We start from the raw sequence: 17,692 nt of genomic DNA, 5'->3' as shown, positions 1-17,692 counted from the left end.
GTCGCCTCTCTCTGCCCAGAGCTCACCGCTTCCTCCAGCCCCGCAACTCCGCCCTTAGGCCTCAGAGAGCCAATCCGCGTGCACGCCTGCTTGGCCCCGCCTCGGCGCCCTCCTCGGCGCGCGCCCCTCCCTCCGCCTGCCGGCCCGCCCGTCAGTCAGTCAGGCAGACAGTCGGTCCGAGTAGCACTCTGCTCTCCAGCTCTTCTGAGCGGTGTCCTTGCTCCTTCCCGGTCAGCGGCGGCAGCTGCAGCAGCGGCGGCGCGATCCCTCCCGGAGGCGCGGCATAAGCCAAGCGGCGGCCGCGGAGCGTCGAGCTCAGCCCAGCGCGGCAGAGGCGGCGGCGGCGGCGGCCCGGCAGCCAACATGGCGGCGGCGGCGGCGGGCGCGGGCCCGGAGATGGTCCGCGGGCAGGTGTTCGACGTGGGGCCGCGCTACACCAACCTCTCGTACATCGGCGAGGGCGCTTACGGCATGGTGTGGTGAGTGTCCGCGCCCGCCCGCAGGCCCGGCCGCGCCCGCCCACCCCATCTTTCGGGGCCGCAGCGGACGCAAACGCGGCCTCTTCTGCGTCTGGGCCTCCCGCGCTGCCGCGCCCCCGACCCCAGGCTTCATCGCGACCCGCGCGCCTGGGGCTTCGGGCGGGGCCCCGGGGCTGGTCGAGGTTTGAATGTAGCTCGCTGCACTTCGCTGGCGGGCCCTTGCAAGCTGCGGGGAGGGGCGCGGGGGGCGGAGGCCAGGACTCAAGGTTCCCCGGACCCGGGCGCACCGCGGATTTTAGATCCAGGACCCCCCGGAAGGGAACGAAAACTCTCCCCTCCCGCCCCTCCCCCCCAATTTACCAGCATGGTGGTCTTCTTTTTGACATCTGATGATAAAGCCGGAATTCCTTCGGATGCCTGTCGTTGGTGGCGATAGCTGTGATCGTCTGCGCGGTTCGCTTCATCTTGTATGTAGAACAGCGAAATGATAATGTTTTCCTCCTCTTGCCTGTTTTCCACAAACGGCTTTCATTAAACATCTCGGTGCTAATGGTACTCTCCTGAGCAGGCTTTCTAAAAAGCATTAGTGACACCAGTGTTAGTTGTGGAATATTTCAATCTTGAAGTCTTTAAATGGATTTTAATATCCTACTGTTTGAGTTTCATGAAGGATAATCCAGCATCGCTCTCCTGATTTATTAAAGAGTCGTTTGGAGTTGGGCCTAATTTGACATTTTTTTTCTTTACCCCGAGTGAGCTCTCTTACCAGCGTAAATGTGTCCAGACGTTATAGAGCAGAATTACTGTGGTCTTTTCCTGTTAATGTATTAGTTGTCAATATATATGCAGCCTCAGTGGGGGTCTTGCTAGGTCCACTTTCTCATTTTATTTGAACAGCCACTTGGAGGGAGGGGAGGGAAAGGTGGTGATATCCCTCTTTCAGGTGAGAAGGTATTTTGAGGTGGAGCCATTTCCTAGGTCAAACAGCTAAAGAGTCAGACTTGAGATTGTAGAATGAAATCCTAATTCAAATGCTGCAGCTCTTTCCATTACACCCTACTATGGAATAGTGTTACTAATAATTTTAGATTTTAGCACATTTTACTATTGTAAGCAAATCTATTTCAGACATATATTAAAATTTAAATGGTCGTATTTTTAGAAATATCATAGAGGGCATATTTTACCAAGTGTATTAGCTACATAGACTACTTAGAATTCTTTTTTTAAAAAAAAGACTACTTGAATCTTGAGTTTTCTCATTCTCTTCAGGAGCAAACGCTTCACAGCATACAACTGTGAAAATTCACGTGAACACAGAGGCTTAGGAGCCAACAGAGAAATTAGGTCAGGCCTAAAAGAAATAAAAGTCCTAGAAAGTAACAGAGAAAGTACTGCTTGCAGTATCACTTCTCTTACATACATCCGATTGCTGTTGCACCTTATGGTTAAATATGCCAGTAAACATATCTTCCAGTTGCCCTCACATCCTTCGGGTCTTTTAAAAAAATTAACATCTAAAATACGGACTGAAAAACTCTTAGGTTTAGGACATTTCATTTGAAGATTTTTTTCCTTATCTGATAGGATTTTTACTAGTCTGAAGATGATTTAGATCTGATAACTATTTCTATCATTGCTTTAGACTTTCTAAGTCTCTATCAGGTGAAATGCCAAAGTAATTTTCCTTTCCTAAATGAATCCAAATTATAGATACAATTGGAATTAGAATCCTGGGTCTAGATTATCGTTTTCTATCTTCAGGTTGATGATATACTCTAGTAAGAATTTAAGGTAGCTGAAGGAAAACTGGACTTTGGGTGATGAACACACAATAGAATATACAGATGTCAAATGATAATGTACACCTGAAAATTATATGATTATATTAACCAACGTTACCCCAGTAAACTTAATTAAAAAAATAATGATTTAATGCTACATTGTACATTAGCATTTAATAGATATTGATTAACAGTGCTGGTTTCATGGAGGGCTTCTTCATGGAAATGTTAATATTTGAATAGCAACATTTTTTAAAACGTGATGCTTCCAGAAAGATTTAAGGATATTCAGGCATTGTTTTTTCATTTCCTGAATTAGTTCATTAGGAATTTTGCCTTTTCTGTGCACAGTTCTTTCCTAATCATTATGTGGATGATATGAAAGATGAAGAATGGAGTTTGAATTAGGCCTTTAAGAGTGGGTGTGAATTTGATAGACAGATAATAGGCACAAGAGACAGTGTGAGCTGTGGAATCTAATCCTGGATAAGTACTTAGGTGCCAAACTAGAGGACTCTAAAGGCAAAATTGAGTTTCATTGTATATTTGTGCAGTGGAGAAACATCAGTGTTTGTGAAAAGGCAGTCATCTGGTTAGTTTTGAAATGTTGGAGGATAATCAACATGGTGAAAATGATAAGAAAAAAACTGAGGTAGGGGAATCAAGCTGTTGTAACTAGAGGTGAAGTAATATAGTGGCAGTGGAAGGTAGCAAATGGAGGCTTTATAGAGCTAGAATTAGTAATGGACTCTTGTTAGAAAAGTAATAGAAGACTTAATAATCATGGTAAGTATGGGAAGAAGGAAATGATGTGATCTTAAAGAGTAAGGAGGCTGAGAGGTGGGATTTGAATTCTAGAGGGATTTCTGAGACAGGGTTTTGTGGTTGATTGGGTGTGAGCATAATTGTTAATTCCAGGGCTTGTAGCTTAGGAGCCTGGAAGATTGTGCCATTATCGAGGAGGAATACTGTAGGCAGAGCAGATTTGTTAGGGAGAAATAGTGAACTGTGTTTCGTATTAAGTTTGTGGTGCCTGTAGGTCATTTAAGCTATAACCAGAAGGCATCTTGAAATTTATAACAGGGAAGTAGAACCTGGAGATGGAAATTTGTGTAAGTGGTAGTCTTGCATGGATGAGCACAGATTCTTATTTGAGATTATAGGTTAGGTGAAATTGCAAGCAGATGTTTATGTCCATCTGTTTAGTAGACAATCCATAGCATTCAGTAGATTTTCAAAGGGATTCATTATCCCAAAAAAGTTAAGAGCCACTGAAGTAGAATAAATAGACCAAAGCGGTAACTCTGGCAAATATTTTAAGAGGTAGGCAAAGGAAGAGGAACCTGAGGACTAGTGAGATGTAAAAGAATCAGGAAAAAAGAAATAAGGGCATGAGAGGAGAAATTAAAACTGTATGTTGATCATTGGATAAGTTTGAAACACTTTTTGAATGTAACTTAGAGGTTATAATGTCATCTCCCTAGAGATACTAATTGAAGTGGACAAGATGAGAAAACATATGTCAGAACAGAGCCAAGGAATGTCTGACTATATGTCAATAGTGGGCAAGCAACTGAAGACAACAGAGGAAGTGTGGTCAGAAACTAGAGAACAGGAGTACATATTATCAAAGGAGCCAAGGGGGAGATAGTGGTCACTAAGGGATTGGTACTGAATATTAGACAAGCTATTGTATTTGTTGATTTTCAACTCCTAAAAAACAGATGGTTCCAACCAAAATTTTATTGTGATCATATTCCTCATGGTACAGTATCCTGTCTTATTAAGGTTTTTGTGATTATGACAGGCTAGTAGAACTATCATTTAGTCAGCATTTTCTGTTGTGTTTTTTTTTTTTTAACATACATTAGTTAATCCTCATAACCACACTCCCAAGGTGGTTACTTTGTAAGTGAGGAAACAAGATAAAGAGAGGTTATTTAACCTTCCCAAGGACACACAGCTAGGAAGTGAGAGCGTCCCAGTCTGTCTGGTTCCTGAGTGACACTCAACCAAAGAGTTGAGTTGAAAAAATATATGCTTTCAATAAGAGAAAATAGCCGTTGTCTGCTTATGCTTCTATCACTCTTTAGTCTTTTTAAAAACTAAGTCATTCACTCAGAAGACATTTATTAAGCACCTTTTATGTGCCAGGATTCACATGATCCCTTAGAACAAATTGTGGGATGGAGTTGGGTAATATCAGTGCTGTACAGAAGGAATATGTGAAATGCTGTGAGGAAAAAAAGAGACCTGAGTGCCGTGGGGCTGTCTTTGTATGATTTCACAGACTTTTGAACTGAGGGTTGATGTATGACTAGGAGTTTGCTTTGAGAAGTACATTCTAGGTAGAGCAAAATGGACATGCAAAGGCACAGAAATTCGAAAACAGCACATCAGATCAGGAGTATAGAGTGCCTTAAGGAGGAAGCTGTAGTTGAGACAGCTGGGATGAACAGGGCCAAATACTGAATCACATTGTTTACTAAGGAGTTCGGACTTGATTTTGTAGGTGAGAGTCATTGAAGGATGGCACTCTCTGCCATTTCCTCATCAAATTTTGTGAATTGTGTTCTCCTTTTTGTCTCATGTTTTCTACTCATTGTGCTTACTCCTTTTCTTTCTGCTTATCTAGGAGTACTCTGGGTGTGTTTTTTAAAAGCGTATGTGGCCTTTTTGTTGTTGTTACATTGATTGGGGGTTGTTATTGGCCTTTGAGGGGAGTATGTCTGGTGGAGGCAGGCATGCTATACAACTTACAGTGCATGGTACAGTCCCTCCACTGGAGAATCATCCTGTCAAGATGCTAGTAAAACATCCCTCCAATCTGTGCCCCACCCCCAACCCCAGAAACACTGGGCCCTGTTCAAGTCCTGCCTTCTTTCCTCTAAGGCTCATCTCCTCCATAAACTTGCCCTCATTACTCTCTGCCGTAGCACTCCCTCCCTCCTTGGAACTCTGCTAGGTTTATTTGCACCACTTGTTTGAAAGGCAGGACCAGCAGTAGTATGTCTCATCTATAAAAGCTCCAGACCTGGGAACAGATCTGGATTCAGAGTCTTAATTTTGCTTGTTAACTGTTAATTCAGTTTTTACTAAAGTAGTCCCTTGTACACTTTTTGGAGCTCAAAGATGTGAGGAGACCGACTTATGTGAGCAACAGAAAATCCAGTGCTTCCAAGCAGAGTTTTGCGTGCAAATAAAACTCAGAAAAGAATTAATTTTGATATTTATAACATCCCTGATAATGTGCTCCTGGTGCTTAGCTATAACTGATACACCATTCCCATGAATTTAATTTGCATATTCTCAATTCTCAAGTATTTATAAAAAGATTTTTATGAAAAGCATCTGAGTTGAGTCTACCAAGGAACCATATATAATTTATTTCTCACCTTGCTCATATTAATGTACATTAATGTACCAAGTAAAAAAAGGGGGGGGGGAGGATTCTCCAGTAAACACCCAGAGCTACTTCACACTGCATCCAGCCTACTCCATCCACCCACCCGCCTAACTCTTGAGATGCTTTTTCTCCCTTTTAGCTTCTCTTTTCTCATTCACTTCTTGGGGTTCCTGCATATTGGAAAGCCAACAGGATGGATGTTTTCCAAGGTCCCGCTCAGATTTTCTTAGTCTTAGAGTGGAATTTGGATTCTAAACCCAGGAGGAGCTGGCAAAGTGGTGTGTAAAGGTAGGAGTCTGCATAAAATATGCCATGACTGACTGACATTTGTTGCAAACCTGCCTTGCTTTAGGTGCTGTGGTGTAAAATTCATTCTCATCCTCGTCCTTAATATATTATTTTTTTCACCTTACAGAAAAGGAAACCAGATCTTAGGTAACTTGGTCAAGGTTCATAACCAATAAATACATAGAACAGATTTGTCTAGACCCCAAAACCTATGATTTTTTTTAAACTACTATAGACTTTTCTCTGTTAAACCAAGCTACCTTGAAACATAGTTCCTACAGCCTGAGTTCCTCAATTGGCACCAAATTATAAAATGATGATGATTATAGGCAGCTTGGGCCTGTGGAAGAAGGAAAAACTTGAAGGTGTGAGGGTCAAAACAATTTAGTTTTTGCAGGAAGGTAATGTTGATTTCTTCTCATTTCTCTTCCTTACCTCTACTAAGTTTCTTGATATTCATTCGTTTACTAATGTTATTAAGCATGGACCTGACCTATGTGCTAAGTGGTAGGATCGAATAAGTGGTTTTGAACTGAGTAAGTGGTTTTTACTCTGGTATTTACAGTCTAACAGGAAAAGTAATAACACTTACTGAGTATAATGAGGTGCAGGGTGCTACCAGAGGGTATAAAAGGCAGACTAAGATAGTTTGAGGAGTAGTCTAAGAGGATTTCCTGGAGGAAGTGGTGCTTAAGTTGGGACCTGGAGAATGACTTGGAGCTAATTGAGTGAAAGGGAGAGTGTTGGAGTGTTTCAGGCACAACCTTGTGGAAAATGGATTGTAGATATTGAGGAGTTTATGATAAAGATCAAGGGATCTTTCTCATGGCACCACAGGGATAGAAAGTGCAGTTAAAGCTTCAGGTATGGTTGCAACCAGGAACCAGAAAATAGATCAAGACATCTACCTTTCTCCCTCGTTACATTTACAAAATCTTGCACCCTACATCCCTACAGAGCTGGGGGTTTTTTCTTTGCTCTTTCACCACTTCCCCATGCACTTGGCACAAGAGAGCTGACCCTAACTTCCCCAAGGTATTTGTCTTCAGTTTATTGACAACCAGAGGCTGAGAGCACTATGAATCCAATTTTTGGAGGAGAATCAAGATTCGCGTGGGATAGTGTCCACCTCTGGTCCGGTCAGCTGCGGCCTAAGGTGGGGTCATTTGATAAGGCCGGACATCTCTAAGGTATGAGCAGTGGAGTTGGGGGTGTGGTCAAAAGATGTCTCTTGTTTACAACTGACTTGCCAAGTTAAAGTTCTTGATGCTGGTCTAGAAAGAGAAATGTCAAGGTTCCCTGGTCTTTTCCAGGCTGGGACCGTCCCCTGTGGGGAAGGAGGGGAGGAGAGGAGAAGGAGAAGTAGTTGAGGCAGGAGAAGGGCTTTGGGCTGCTTTTAGGGCTCTTCTGCCTTCCTGTCTCTGGCAGTATGGGGGTGACAGGTAAACTGGATGGCATCTTTAAAATTTAGTATTTGATACATATATAACGTGACATATATGTGAGTTATGTAACCTAACAGTAAACACCTAAGAACCCACAACTCACTAAGTGACTTTTTGACCAGATTGTCTGAGGCCAGCATTCTGCAACCTGGCCACAGGGCTCACTCCAGAGTTGTATATTCTTTTTATGAGTGTGTACAATGGAATGGGTCTGAGCATGGACTTTGACCACTTATATGTGACTTGAACCTCGTTTTCCTCACCTGTAGAAAGGGAATAGTGGTACACACCTCAATGTTGTAAGGATTAAGTGAGATATGTAGGGGAAATGCTGAGAGCACCAATATCTGGTCAATGCTCTAATTGTTGTTATTCCCTTGAATTAAATGGGCCTGGCACAACCTGATCCTCCCTTACCTCAGTCTCTCAGACCTTACCTCAGTCTCTCAGAATATCTTCTTGGAGTGTAAAGCACAACATGCAGAAATAAAAATAATTAGACTTGGGTCACACAAGTTGTATGTTGAGTTCTAATTGTGTGATCTTGGGTAACTCACTCTCCCATATTTTGACTTAACAGTCAGAGAGCTGCTTCTGTGCCAGGCCCTGGGCCATGTTCCTGCCCTCCCTCACGAATGTCGTGGTGTGGTATTGGGGACAGGCTGATAAGGAAATAAATTACTGTGTAACATGGTGAGAACACTTATGAGATCATTCTGGACAGAGCAGCTAACTCCACTGGGCTTTCCAGTCACTAATTAATTCAACAAGTAGCATGTGTACTAGGCACATTCTAGTTGTGCCGAGATACATAAGTGAACAAAACACCTTAGGGACCTTACTGTCTGAATGGGAGTGGCCTGAGAGGATTAGAAAGGCTTCCTCAGGACTCTGGCTTTAAGTTATTTCTCTTTATAACACTTATCACAAATACAGGTCTAAAATACTTTTTCAATCTATTGATATGTCATTTCATTTTAAATGGCCCTCCCAGTTTTTTTTTTTTCATTTAGGAAATTTAAAAAGGCGGTTTATGCACAAAACTTTAAGTGGATTATTCTTTATATTATAAGCAATTTCTGTAGTAAGCAGGTGATATTTGTTTTATTTTTTCTTATATATATCCCCTAAAATAATTACTGAGAATTTGAAGCCATATCCTAATTGTTCCCCCATTTAAGAATTCTATTGTAAGAAATAAAACTGGTTCACAAATTAAAAAGTTGATGGGGCTTACTAACCAAGAAAGTCAGTAGTTTCTCAGCCAGTCAGTATCCTTTACACAGATTCAAACTTTGTTGCTCTAATTTGCAATGCTATTTTAATTCCTAGCATTGATGTGTATGGTTTCCAAGCCCAGGTCCAAGTGCTGCAGGAATGGCTTATGTAGAGTCTAATGCAGATTCCGAAAAATCTCTTTTAGGCCAAGTTGAGGGGCCAGGCAAATGTAGAGAATTGCAGGAAGCAGCTCCTACCAGTTATCAGAATCCCACATTTTGCAGTTCAGACCTTAATTTGGTTTGACAAGCCATTTTAAAATGCCCATTCCCCTTATAAAGTAAAGGCTCCTTCACTCCTTTATACTATAATACTGATTTTTGTTTAAAAAAATTAAACAGCAAACAAAAAGAGGCTGTCTTTAGCTTTCTGCCTTTTATTTTAAAACAGCCCTATTGACAAAGTATAAAACTCATAACATTTTAAGTGTTCAGTTTAATGATATTTAGTAAATTTACAAAGTTGTGCAGCCATCACCACAGTCAAGTTTTAGAACATCAACATCATTCCAAAAAGTTTCCTCTATCATTTGCAGTCAATTCCCACTCCTACTCCCACCCTCAGGCAACCCCTAATCTGTTTTCTATTTTGCCTGTTCTGGAACTTTCATGAAAATGGAATCATGGCTGATACAGTTTTTTGTATCTGGTGTTTTCTTCACTTATGTTTTGAGATTCATCCATGTTGTTGCCAAGATCTGTAGTTTGTTGCTTTTTGTCATTAAATAGTAAGTGTTGTTGGATGGCTATACCAGATTATGGACATTTGGAATTTTTCCAATTTTTGTCTATTATGAAGAATACTGCTAGTTCTGAACATTCATCTTTAAATTCTTGTGTGGATATATGTTTTCATTTTTCTTGGGTGCTTAGGACTAGAGTTTCTGGGTCATAATATAAGTGGTATGTGTGTGTTTTGGGGGGAGGGGATGGTAGAATTTTATTTTAAACTGTAACCAATTTTTTGAACAAATATAAATACCCTATGTACTAGCCACTATTTTAGGAACTGAGTGTGATGAACATAGTCTCTGTCCTTTAGGAGCTTACTTTTCAGTGGAGAAAGTAGACTATCACACGCACTTAACATTTCATTTACTGGTAAGTCTATTAAGAAAATTAAAATGGAGTAAGAGTTTTAGAGTAGAAAGGGGAGTGCTTTTTACTGTAACAAAACATTTTTAATGCTACACATTTAACACATTTTTTTAAACGTGTGGGAATATTGCAAGGACCATGCAAAGTTTTTTTGCTGAATTATTTGAGAGTAAATTTGGCTTATAACCATGCCTCATAGCACCAAAACACGTCAGTGTATATTTTTACCAAACAGGAACTCTCTGAAGCAGCTCTTCAGACTCTCTTTGGCTTTAATGCCTTGACACTTTTGAAAATTGGTGTTTTAACTTTTTAAGAAACCAGAAACTATTTTCCAAAGTAGTTGCACCATGTTACATTTCCATCAGCATTGTATGAACCATTCCGTTCTTCACCTTCTTACCAAACATTTGGTTTAGTCAGTCTTTTTAATTATATCTCATCTAGTGAGTTTCACTTTGCATTTGCTTCATGACTAATGATGATGAGCATCTTTTTATGTGCTTATTAACCAGTTGTATATCTTGTCTGGTGAAGTGTCTGTTCATATCTTTTGCTCATTTAAAAAATTCATTCAATTTTGATATATATATATATATAGTTCAGCATTCTCTAGGTTTTCCTTTAGAATAGGGACAGTCAAGAATTTGAAGCATAAACCAAATCTAATCATGAGGCAACACCAGACAAACCCAAGTTTAGGGATATTCTACAAAATAACTAGCCTGTGATCTTCAAAAATGTCAAGGTCATGAAAGTTAGGAAAAGACTGAGAAATTGTTCCAGACTGAAGGAGTCTAAAGAGATGCAACTATTAAATGCAATCCATGATTCTGAATTGGCACAATAGAATGGGGTTTGAAGATTAGATGTAGTCATGTATCGATGATAACAATTTTGATGGCTGCGTTTTGATTATATAAGAGAATGGTTTTGTTTGTAGGAAATAAACTCTGAAGTTTTAAAGGATAATGAGGCATCATACTGGTGAACTTAGACTCTAAGATACTTCAGAGAGTAAAAGTTTGATGACCTGTGTTTACAATTTTTCTGTAGTTTGAGATTTGGTTCTTTTTTACTAAAGAGTGAGTCTCAGGAAGATACTTGTGTGTAGAAGTTTGGGGGAAGCTGTGAGAGATCTTTCAGCCAAGTGAAAGAGCACTGGCCTGGGAGTCAGGGGACCTGAGTCTTGGTCCCTGCCATCATTGATACATTGTATGGGTTTGCGCTAGTCACTTTGCTTCTGCAGGTTTTAGTTTTTCTCATCTATAAAATTAGGATATTAGAATAATCTCTACGGTCTCTTGCAGCTCTGATGGCACTGCTCTCAGTAACATTACATGAAATTAGCACACTTATATACATACATATATGAAGAGAACTTATGTATGGATTGTTTCCCACGTTACTAGCAAACTGTCTATTTTAGTGTAGTTTACCTGAGAAACCTCTGAATGATCATAACTGAGATATAACAAAATCGGAAAACTTCCTGTTAAAAACTGATTTACTTTAATGTTAAAATGATTTACTTTAATGTTAAAAGCCCAAAAGTAAACCCTTGAAGAAAATGACTATTTTTTATGCTCTAAAAGGTAAGGTTGAGACTAATATGCTATATGAGAGTACTTACTAATTTACCTTGAGCGATTATATTATTCACATAAGGTTTTAACTTAGTGACTGAAATTAATATTAATCTGTCATATTGTCATTGGGAACAAAAGTGTAATGAAAATGTAGAGTTGCAGAGATGTGGAAATACTTAAAAATGATTAAAAGTAATTCTGAAAAAAAAAAACTTGGTGTAATCTTATTTATAGAAGAAATAGTTTTAGCTCTACAGCTCAAGAAAAGAAGGCAAAAACAAAACACTTCCCCAGTTAATATCTGAATTGCCACTGAACACAGGTCAGGTTTCCGAAGTAAAGAATAAAACCTACAGAATTTAACTTGGTCACAAAAATTTATCTTGAGTCAGTACCTAAGTTCAGGGTACTGTAGTTTATTGCTTTAATAGAAATGTGAAAATGTTTAGTTTTGGAGTTTATTTGAAATTTTTGTTTCCTTTTCAGTTTAGCCATGCTGAATCCTCAAATAAACTTATATTTCTCTCATTAAATCATTATTGTTTCTGTTCCATGATTGAAGCAGATGCCTTTTTTTTTTTTTTTAGGATCAGTGTAATCCTTTCCCATAAGTTAATTTTTACTGCAAGATAAATATATAGGCATATAAAAATATTTAATGTTATGTTTCAGACCAGTGAAAAACCAGTCAGTAGTAATGCTAGATAAATCTAACATTGTCTTTCATCCCCTCATTGAGCCATTCTGGCTGTCATATTGTTTTGCTAATGTTCTCAAGCATTCTTTCAGGGCACCTCTGATCCTTTACCATTCAAGTGATGACAAAAGTGATATTCTTTAGGACTCTTGTAAATTCTTTTTTTAATACATAGAGAGCTGGAAAAAAGACGTTTGTGATTCCCCGTCCACTCTGTCATAACTGCTAGGAAGAGCCATTTATTTCCTGCCACGAAAACAGTCTAAGACAGAATTAGTCGTAAGAAGGCCAAAGTTTTATAGAAACTTTTAAGAATGCTTCTAGATACTCAGCAGGCAGAATGTAGCGTTCGAGAACTGGTAAATGTCTAGCATCCTAGGATTTAATACTTACCTATAAAAATGTAAATTGGAAAATATTTTGGCCTCACATGGTTTCTGACTTCAGCAGGAAAGCTTCTAGTGTTTCCCTATTAGGTAAAATTCTGACATTGGGCTGAGGTGTATTTTATTTACTCTAGGAAATTTTCATCCCTTCTATTTTGTTTGTTTTTTAACATAAAAGAGTGAATTTTGTCAAATGTCCTTTCTATTTCCATGGAGATGATCATATGATTTTTCTCTCAGCATTATTATGAGGATCACGTTAATGGAATTTCTTATTGAACTCCTTTACATTCTTGGAATAAATTCTGCTTGGTTATGTTGTATTCTTTTTTATAATGTGCTGTTGGATTCTCAGCTAATATTTGAAGATTTTTTTGTTGGTATTCACAAGTGATAGTAATCTATAGTATATTGTTTTGTGCAGTCTTTGTCAGATTTTGGATTAACTGTTAAACTTACTTTATAAAGTGAATTTGGAAGTTTTTTTCTTTTTCTGTGTTCTGCGATAGCATTGGGACTACGTTATCGTAAGTGGTAGAACTTCCCCATGACACCGTTGGCTTGATGCTTTTTTTGTGTTTCCTTCCACTTTGGTTTCTATCTGGTCTCTGTGCCATCATTTTCTTGCCCCTCCAGATTGTTCTCCACAATCACTATAACTACTATTTCTTTGAGAGCTTATTATCTATTAGGCACCTTCACGCGTATTCCCTTATGTGATTATTCTTAATATAGTACTTAGTGTTTCCTGGTTTTGGATTTTGTATAAGTGGAATGTATTCAACTAGCTTTTTTTATTCATCATTATTATGTTTTTGAATATAGTTATTTTCACTGCTTTATAAATATCATGTATAAATATACCACAGTTTATTCATTCTAGTATTAATAGACATTTGCGTCGTTTCTAGTTATTACGCTGTTTTCCGAGAATAACCTTTTACATCTCTCCTGATATACAAGAGTTTCTTTATACCCATCCCCTGTAGTAGAATTGCTGGGTAGTAGGGCATATGCATGTTCACTAGGTAGTTCCACATTGTTTCCTAGTTTTTCCAGTGAAGTTTTGTGTTGTTATAATTGTACATCTTTTATTAAATTTATTCCTTGATATCTTACATTTGTTGTTGCTGTTATAATTTGCATTTCTTTGTAGCTGGTTTACAGAATGCATTTGACTTTTATTGATTTTATGTCTCAACCTCAATAAACTCTTATTTCAGTAATTTATGTTTAAATTCTTTTTGGACAAGTCTAATTGAAAATCATGACCATTTTATTTCTTTGTGTTACTAGATTTCTTTTATTTTGCTGACTGATGTTAAAAGGAAAGCTCTGACTGAATGAGAGGGCTATCAGTTTTAGTGTAGTTTTCCTTATTCTGTTTTACTTTTCAAGTTTTTTCAGAGATGTCAAAAAAATAATAAATGGAGCCACTTTAAAATGGAACCATAGCTGCCATGCCAGAGGACCTGCCTTGCGTGTCTGATGCCTCAAATCTTTGGAATGTTAAACAGGGCAAAATAACCTTTGGACTGAGACTAAAACAACCTTATGCTTCAAAGAACTTTTCAAAGATAAAAAGAAAGCAGATATTATGGCTACTAGACTGACACTATGGGACTGAAAATTAAAAACATTGTTTAAAATTAGCATCACTGTGTTACATTACCAGCACCAATAGAAATGCCTTCCTTCTGTTGATGTTAATTGTTCCTCTTCCCTTTTTCATTAATTATCATCGCCTTTGTCTCCTAATTGTAACACTGTGATTCTGCCTGAATCAGTGCATCTTGAATAACTATTCTTATTGATCTCAAATAAATGCTTGTTGCCTCTCACTTTGAAAGGACTTTTATTTTTAGGTTAGACAGGTTTGTTTGTTTTTTTAATCCTGAATGATTATTGAATTTCCACAGATGATTTTTACTGCATCTGTAGAAGTTTTATGTGCTTTTTCTCCTTTCATCTGATATAAATTTCAGATTACATTAATAGATTTTTCTAATGCCAAACCAGTTTTTCATTTCTGGGATTAAACCCAACTGGGTCATGATGTATTATTATTATATATTGCTGGATTTGGTTTGCTAATAACTAGGGTTTTCTCATCGTGTCCATAAGTGAAATTGGCCTGTAATTTTTCCTTTCTCATACTCTTCACTGATTTTAGTGTCAAAATTAGACCACCTTTATAAAATTAATTAGGAAGTGTTCCTTCTTTTTCTGTTTTTCTAATTCTGTAAAATTGGAATGATTGATTCCTTTAAAGTTTGGTCAAACTTTCCTGTAAAGCAGTCTGGACCTGGGTGCTTTTATATTTTGCTTTGTTTAGGTGTTTCTTTGTTTTTGTTTTTATTGGGAAATATGTTATTCAAAATTCTTTTAAAAATGGTTATATGACTTTCCATTTTCTATTTCTTGATAGTTTTTAGGAATTTTACTCGTTTCTACATTTATTGGAGTATTATATTTTCTTGCCTCTTATTTTTATTCTGAAGTATTCAAACATATGTAAAACACGCACTGTTTTAAAAATAACGTTAAATACATGTAATCATTGCACAAATTGTCTAGCGCCTGCATTGTCTGAAGCAGTTGTACATATCACGAGATTACAGATAGGAAGATTAGAGGAGGTGTCTTCCCCCTTAGCTCAAGAGAAGAAAGTAGGGTGCTTTAGGCACAGATGTCATGCCAAACTGAGTGTATGGATTTTTTTTGCCCAGTGACCTTAGCTTCTGAGTCAAGTAGAAGGTAAGATCAAGCATCTTCCAGGAGTGCATTAAATGAAGGATCAGAGGCCTGGAAAGTATAAACAAAGTTTGGGATAGCTATTATGTGCTTGGAAGTCCAAGGACTGGCCCTACTTCTGGAGAACAAGGTCTTTGTTCCCCGCCATATCCCCAGCACCTAGTATACTCCTTTCATGTTGTAAGCAGGTTCTCAGCAAATGTTTGTCAAATCAGCCAGGTATAATAGTATCAGTTATGGTTCATTGAGCCAGGCTAGCTCTGTGCTATCCTTCATAGTTTTCACTTTCTCCTCACATTTACATTCACTTTCCTGTATTATTAGAATACCTGAATGAAGGAAGAAAAAAGTTCCTCACTAAACTATAAGCCTCTTTAAGAGCAGCAGGGAACATGTCTCATTTACCAATTTAGAAACTGCATTTAAAATCTCAGCTCTGGCACTAATAGCTGTGTGACTTAGAGCATGTCATTTAACTTCTCAGAGTCTCATTTCACTCTTTGAAACAGAGATCATGCCTTTTGAATATTGAAATGACTATCGACTAAATCATTATGGAATCCTGAGAGCAATTTTTCTTGCATTCCAATATGGGGCTAGAGAATAAAGCATTGAAATGAATGACTCGGGAGTACAATCTGGACACCTGTGTAAGTAGGTAATTCGTGGAGCTTGTTTTGAGGTTTTAAAATTATTTTTTAATGGCAATAAAATGCACATGGCATAAAATTACTATCTTAACCATTTTTGAGTGTACAGTTCAGTAAAATATATTCACATTATTGTGGAACTTTTTCATCCTGCAAAACTGAAACTCTGCCCATTAAACAGCTCTCCATTCTCTCCTCCTCTCAGCCCCTGGCAACCAGCATTCTGCTTTTTACCTCTGAATTTGACTATTCTAGCTACCTCAAATAAGTGAGCATAATGTCCTCAGGTTTATCTATGTTGCAAATGGCAGGATGGATAGATACTAGGATTGCTTCCACCTCTTGGCTATTGTTAATGATGTTGCTGTAAACATAGATGTACAGATATCTCTCTAAGACCCTGCTTTCAGTTCTTTTAGATAGATACCCAAAAGTGTAATTACTAGATCAGATGGTAATTTTATGTTTAATTTTTTTGAGGAACAACCATACTGTTTTTCAAAGCAGCTGCACCATTTTATGTTCACACTAGCAGTGCACAAAGCTTTCAGTTTCTCCATATCCTTGCCAACACATTTTCTGGGCTTTTTAAATAGTAGGCATCCTAATGGGAATAAGATGGAAAGCTTGTTTTGATGGGTCTTGTGCCCTGTATGATGTGCTGTCAGTCAGCCATGAACATTTGGCAGCTAAAGTGGGAGTGACTCTTTCAATAAATAGTGTGTTGAATAAATAAATAGTGCTTGCTAACAGAAAAATATAAGTAAGACCACAACTCATACCTCAGAGGAGCCTGTAATAAGTACTGTGGGGAGTTTACAACTTAGCATCTGTGTATATGTGCGGGTGTGTTTTCCCAAGTATGCCCTTTGTTCTAGATAATTATAAAAGAACTTTCTAAATCAAATGATCATCTAGTTTTAATATCATTAGTGAATTAATGATGTTAACATTGAAAGTTAAGGAACATTTTATTTTTATTTCCTAGATTTTTAATGGAATTTTAAAAGTCCTCACGAGTCTACGGCCATGGTACCCTGAACAAGCCCAATCCCATCTGATCTCAGAGGCTAAGCAGGGTCAGGCCTGGTTAGTACTTGGATGGGAGATGATCTAGGAAGACCAGGTGCTTTTAGGCTTAAAAAATAAGGGATTGTAAGCTGACAAGGTCCTTGCAATCTGTGAGGTCAACCAAGGGTTGCCTCGCTTAAAAATAAATAAAAAGTCCTCAATATAAAATTTCCAATTATTCAGATTAGACTTTATAAATACTCAGATACTCATAAACCCACAGATTGAGAGAGTTTCCATTTTCCTTAGCCTTGTGATGGGACCTTTAGCAGCTGTCCCATAGTTGTACTTAACTCAGGTATAAGTCTCACAGATGACAGGGCTTATAGCCTCCCTGAGGGTAGAGAACGTGAACATTGCCGTCAAGTTCTCCATTATCACTTAGTGGAGCAGAGGGTAGGAGAAAGTCCAGCCTGCTTTATCTGTGGGTGGGGAGTGGAGGTAGAGAGGTACATTCTTTCCTATGTGATCTCAAAAGAGAATATTCTAGATAGAAAGCATTCTTCTCTTTGTTCCTGGAGTTAGTATGAACTTGATATTTTTTTAGTGGTTTTAATGCATTTGATAAAACTACCAAATTGCTTTGTGGTAGTCAAAAAAATTTTTTTCTTAATGAGAGGCCTGTAGCTGAAGAAAATTATAGGTCCAGTTATTATGTCTAATAGCAATAATAAATAACATTTTATCTGTTTTAAAAAATGTTTTATTGAAATATACATACAGCTAAGTGCACACATCTTAATTGTTCAGCCTAGTGGTTTTTGCAAA

The 17,692-nt window shown here is 38.2% G+C and overlaps 1 protein-coding gene across 2 annotated transcripts in view; it reads left to right on the top strand.

Annotated features, from left to right (window-relative positions):
- Positions 1-127: 127 nt before the first annotated feature.
- MAPK1 (mitogen-activated protein kinase 1) overlaps positions 128-17,692 on the top strand; it is an 83,870-nt gene continuing 66,305 nt past the window's right edge. Inside the window, exons 1-2 of one of the 2 annotated variants that reach the window (XM_023528297.1) lie at positions 132-479; positions 878-946. In XM_023528297.1, coding sequence (XP_023384065.1) covers positions 364-479; positions 878-946 — 185 coding nt within the window. In that variant the 5' untranslated portion in view covers positions 132-363. Of the gene's footprint in view, positions 480-877; positions 947-17,692 lie in introns of both variants that reach the window. The other variant, XM_011355955.2, reaches the window with a different exon arrangement.

Source organism: Pteropus vampyrus, unplaced genomic scaffold, assembly GCF_000151845.1.
Source record: "Pteropus vampyrus isolate Shadow unplaced genomic scaffold, Pvam_2.0 Scaffold23, whole genome shotgun sequence".
NCBI lineage: Eukaryota > Metazoa > Chordata > Mammalia > Chiroptera > Pteropodidae > Pteropus > Pteropus vampyrus.
Note: the sequence above shows the minus strand (reverse complement) of the source record. Positions and strands in the feature narration are given on the sequence as shown.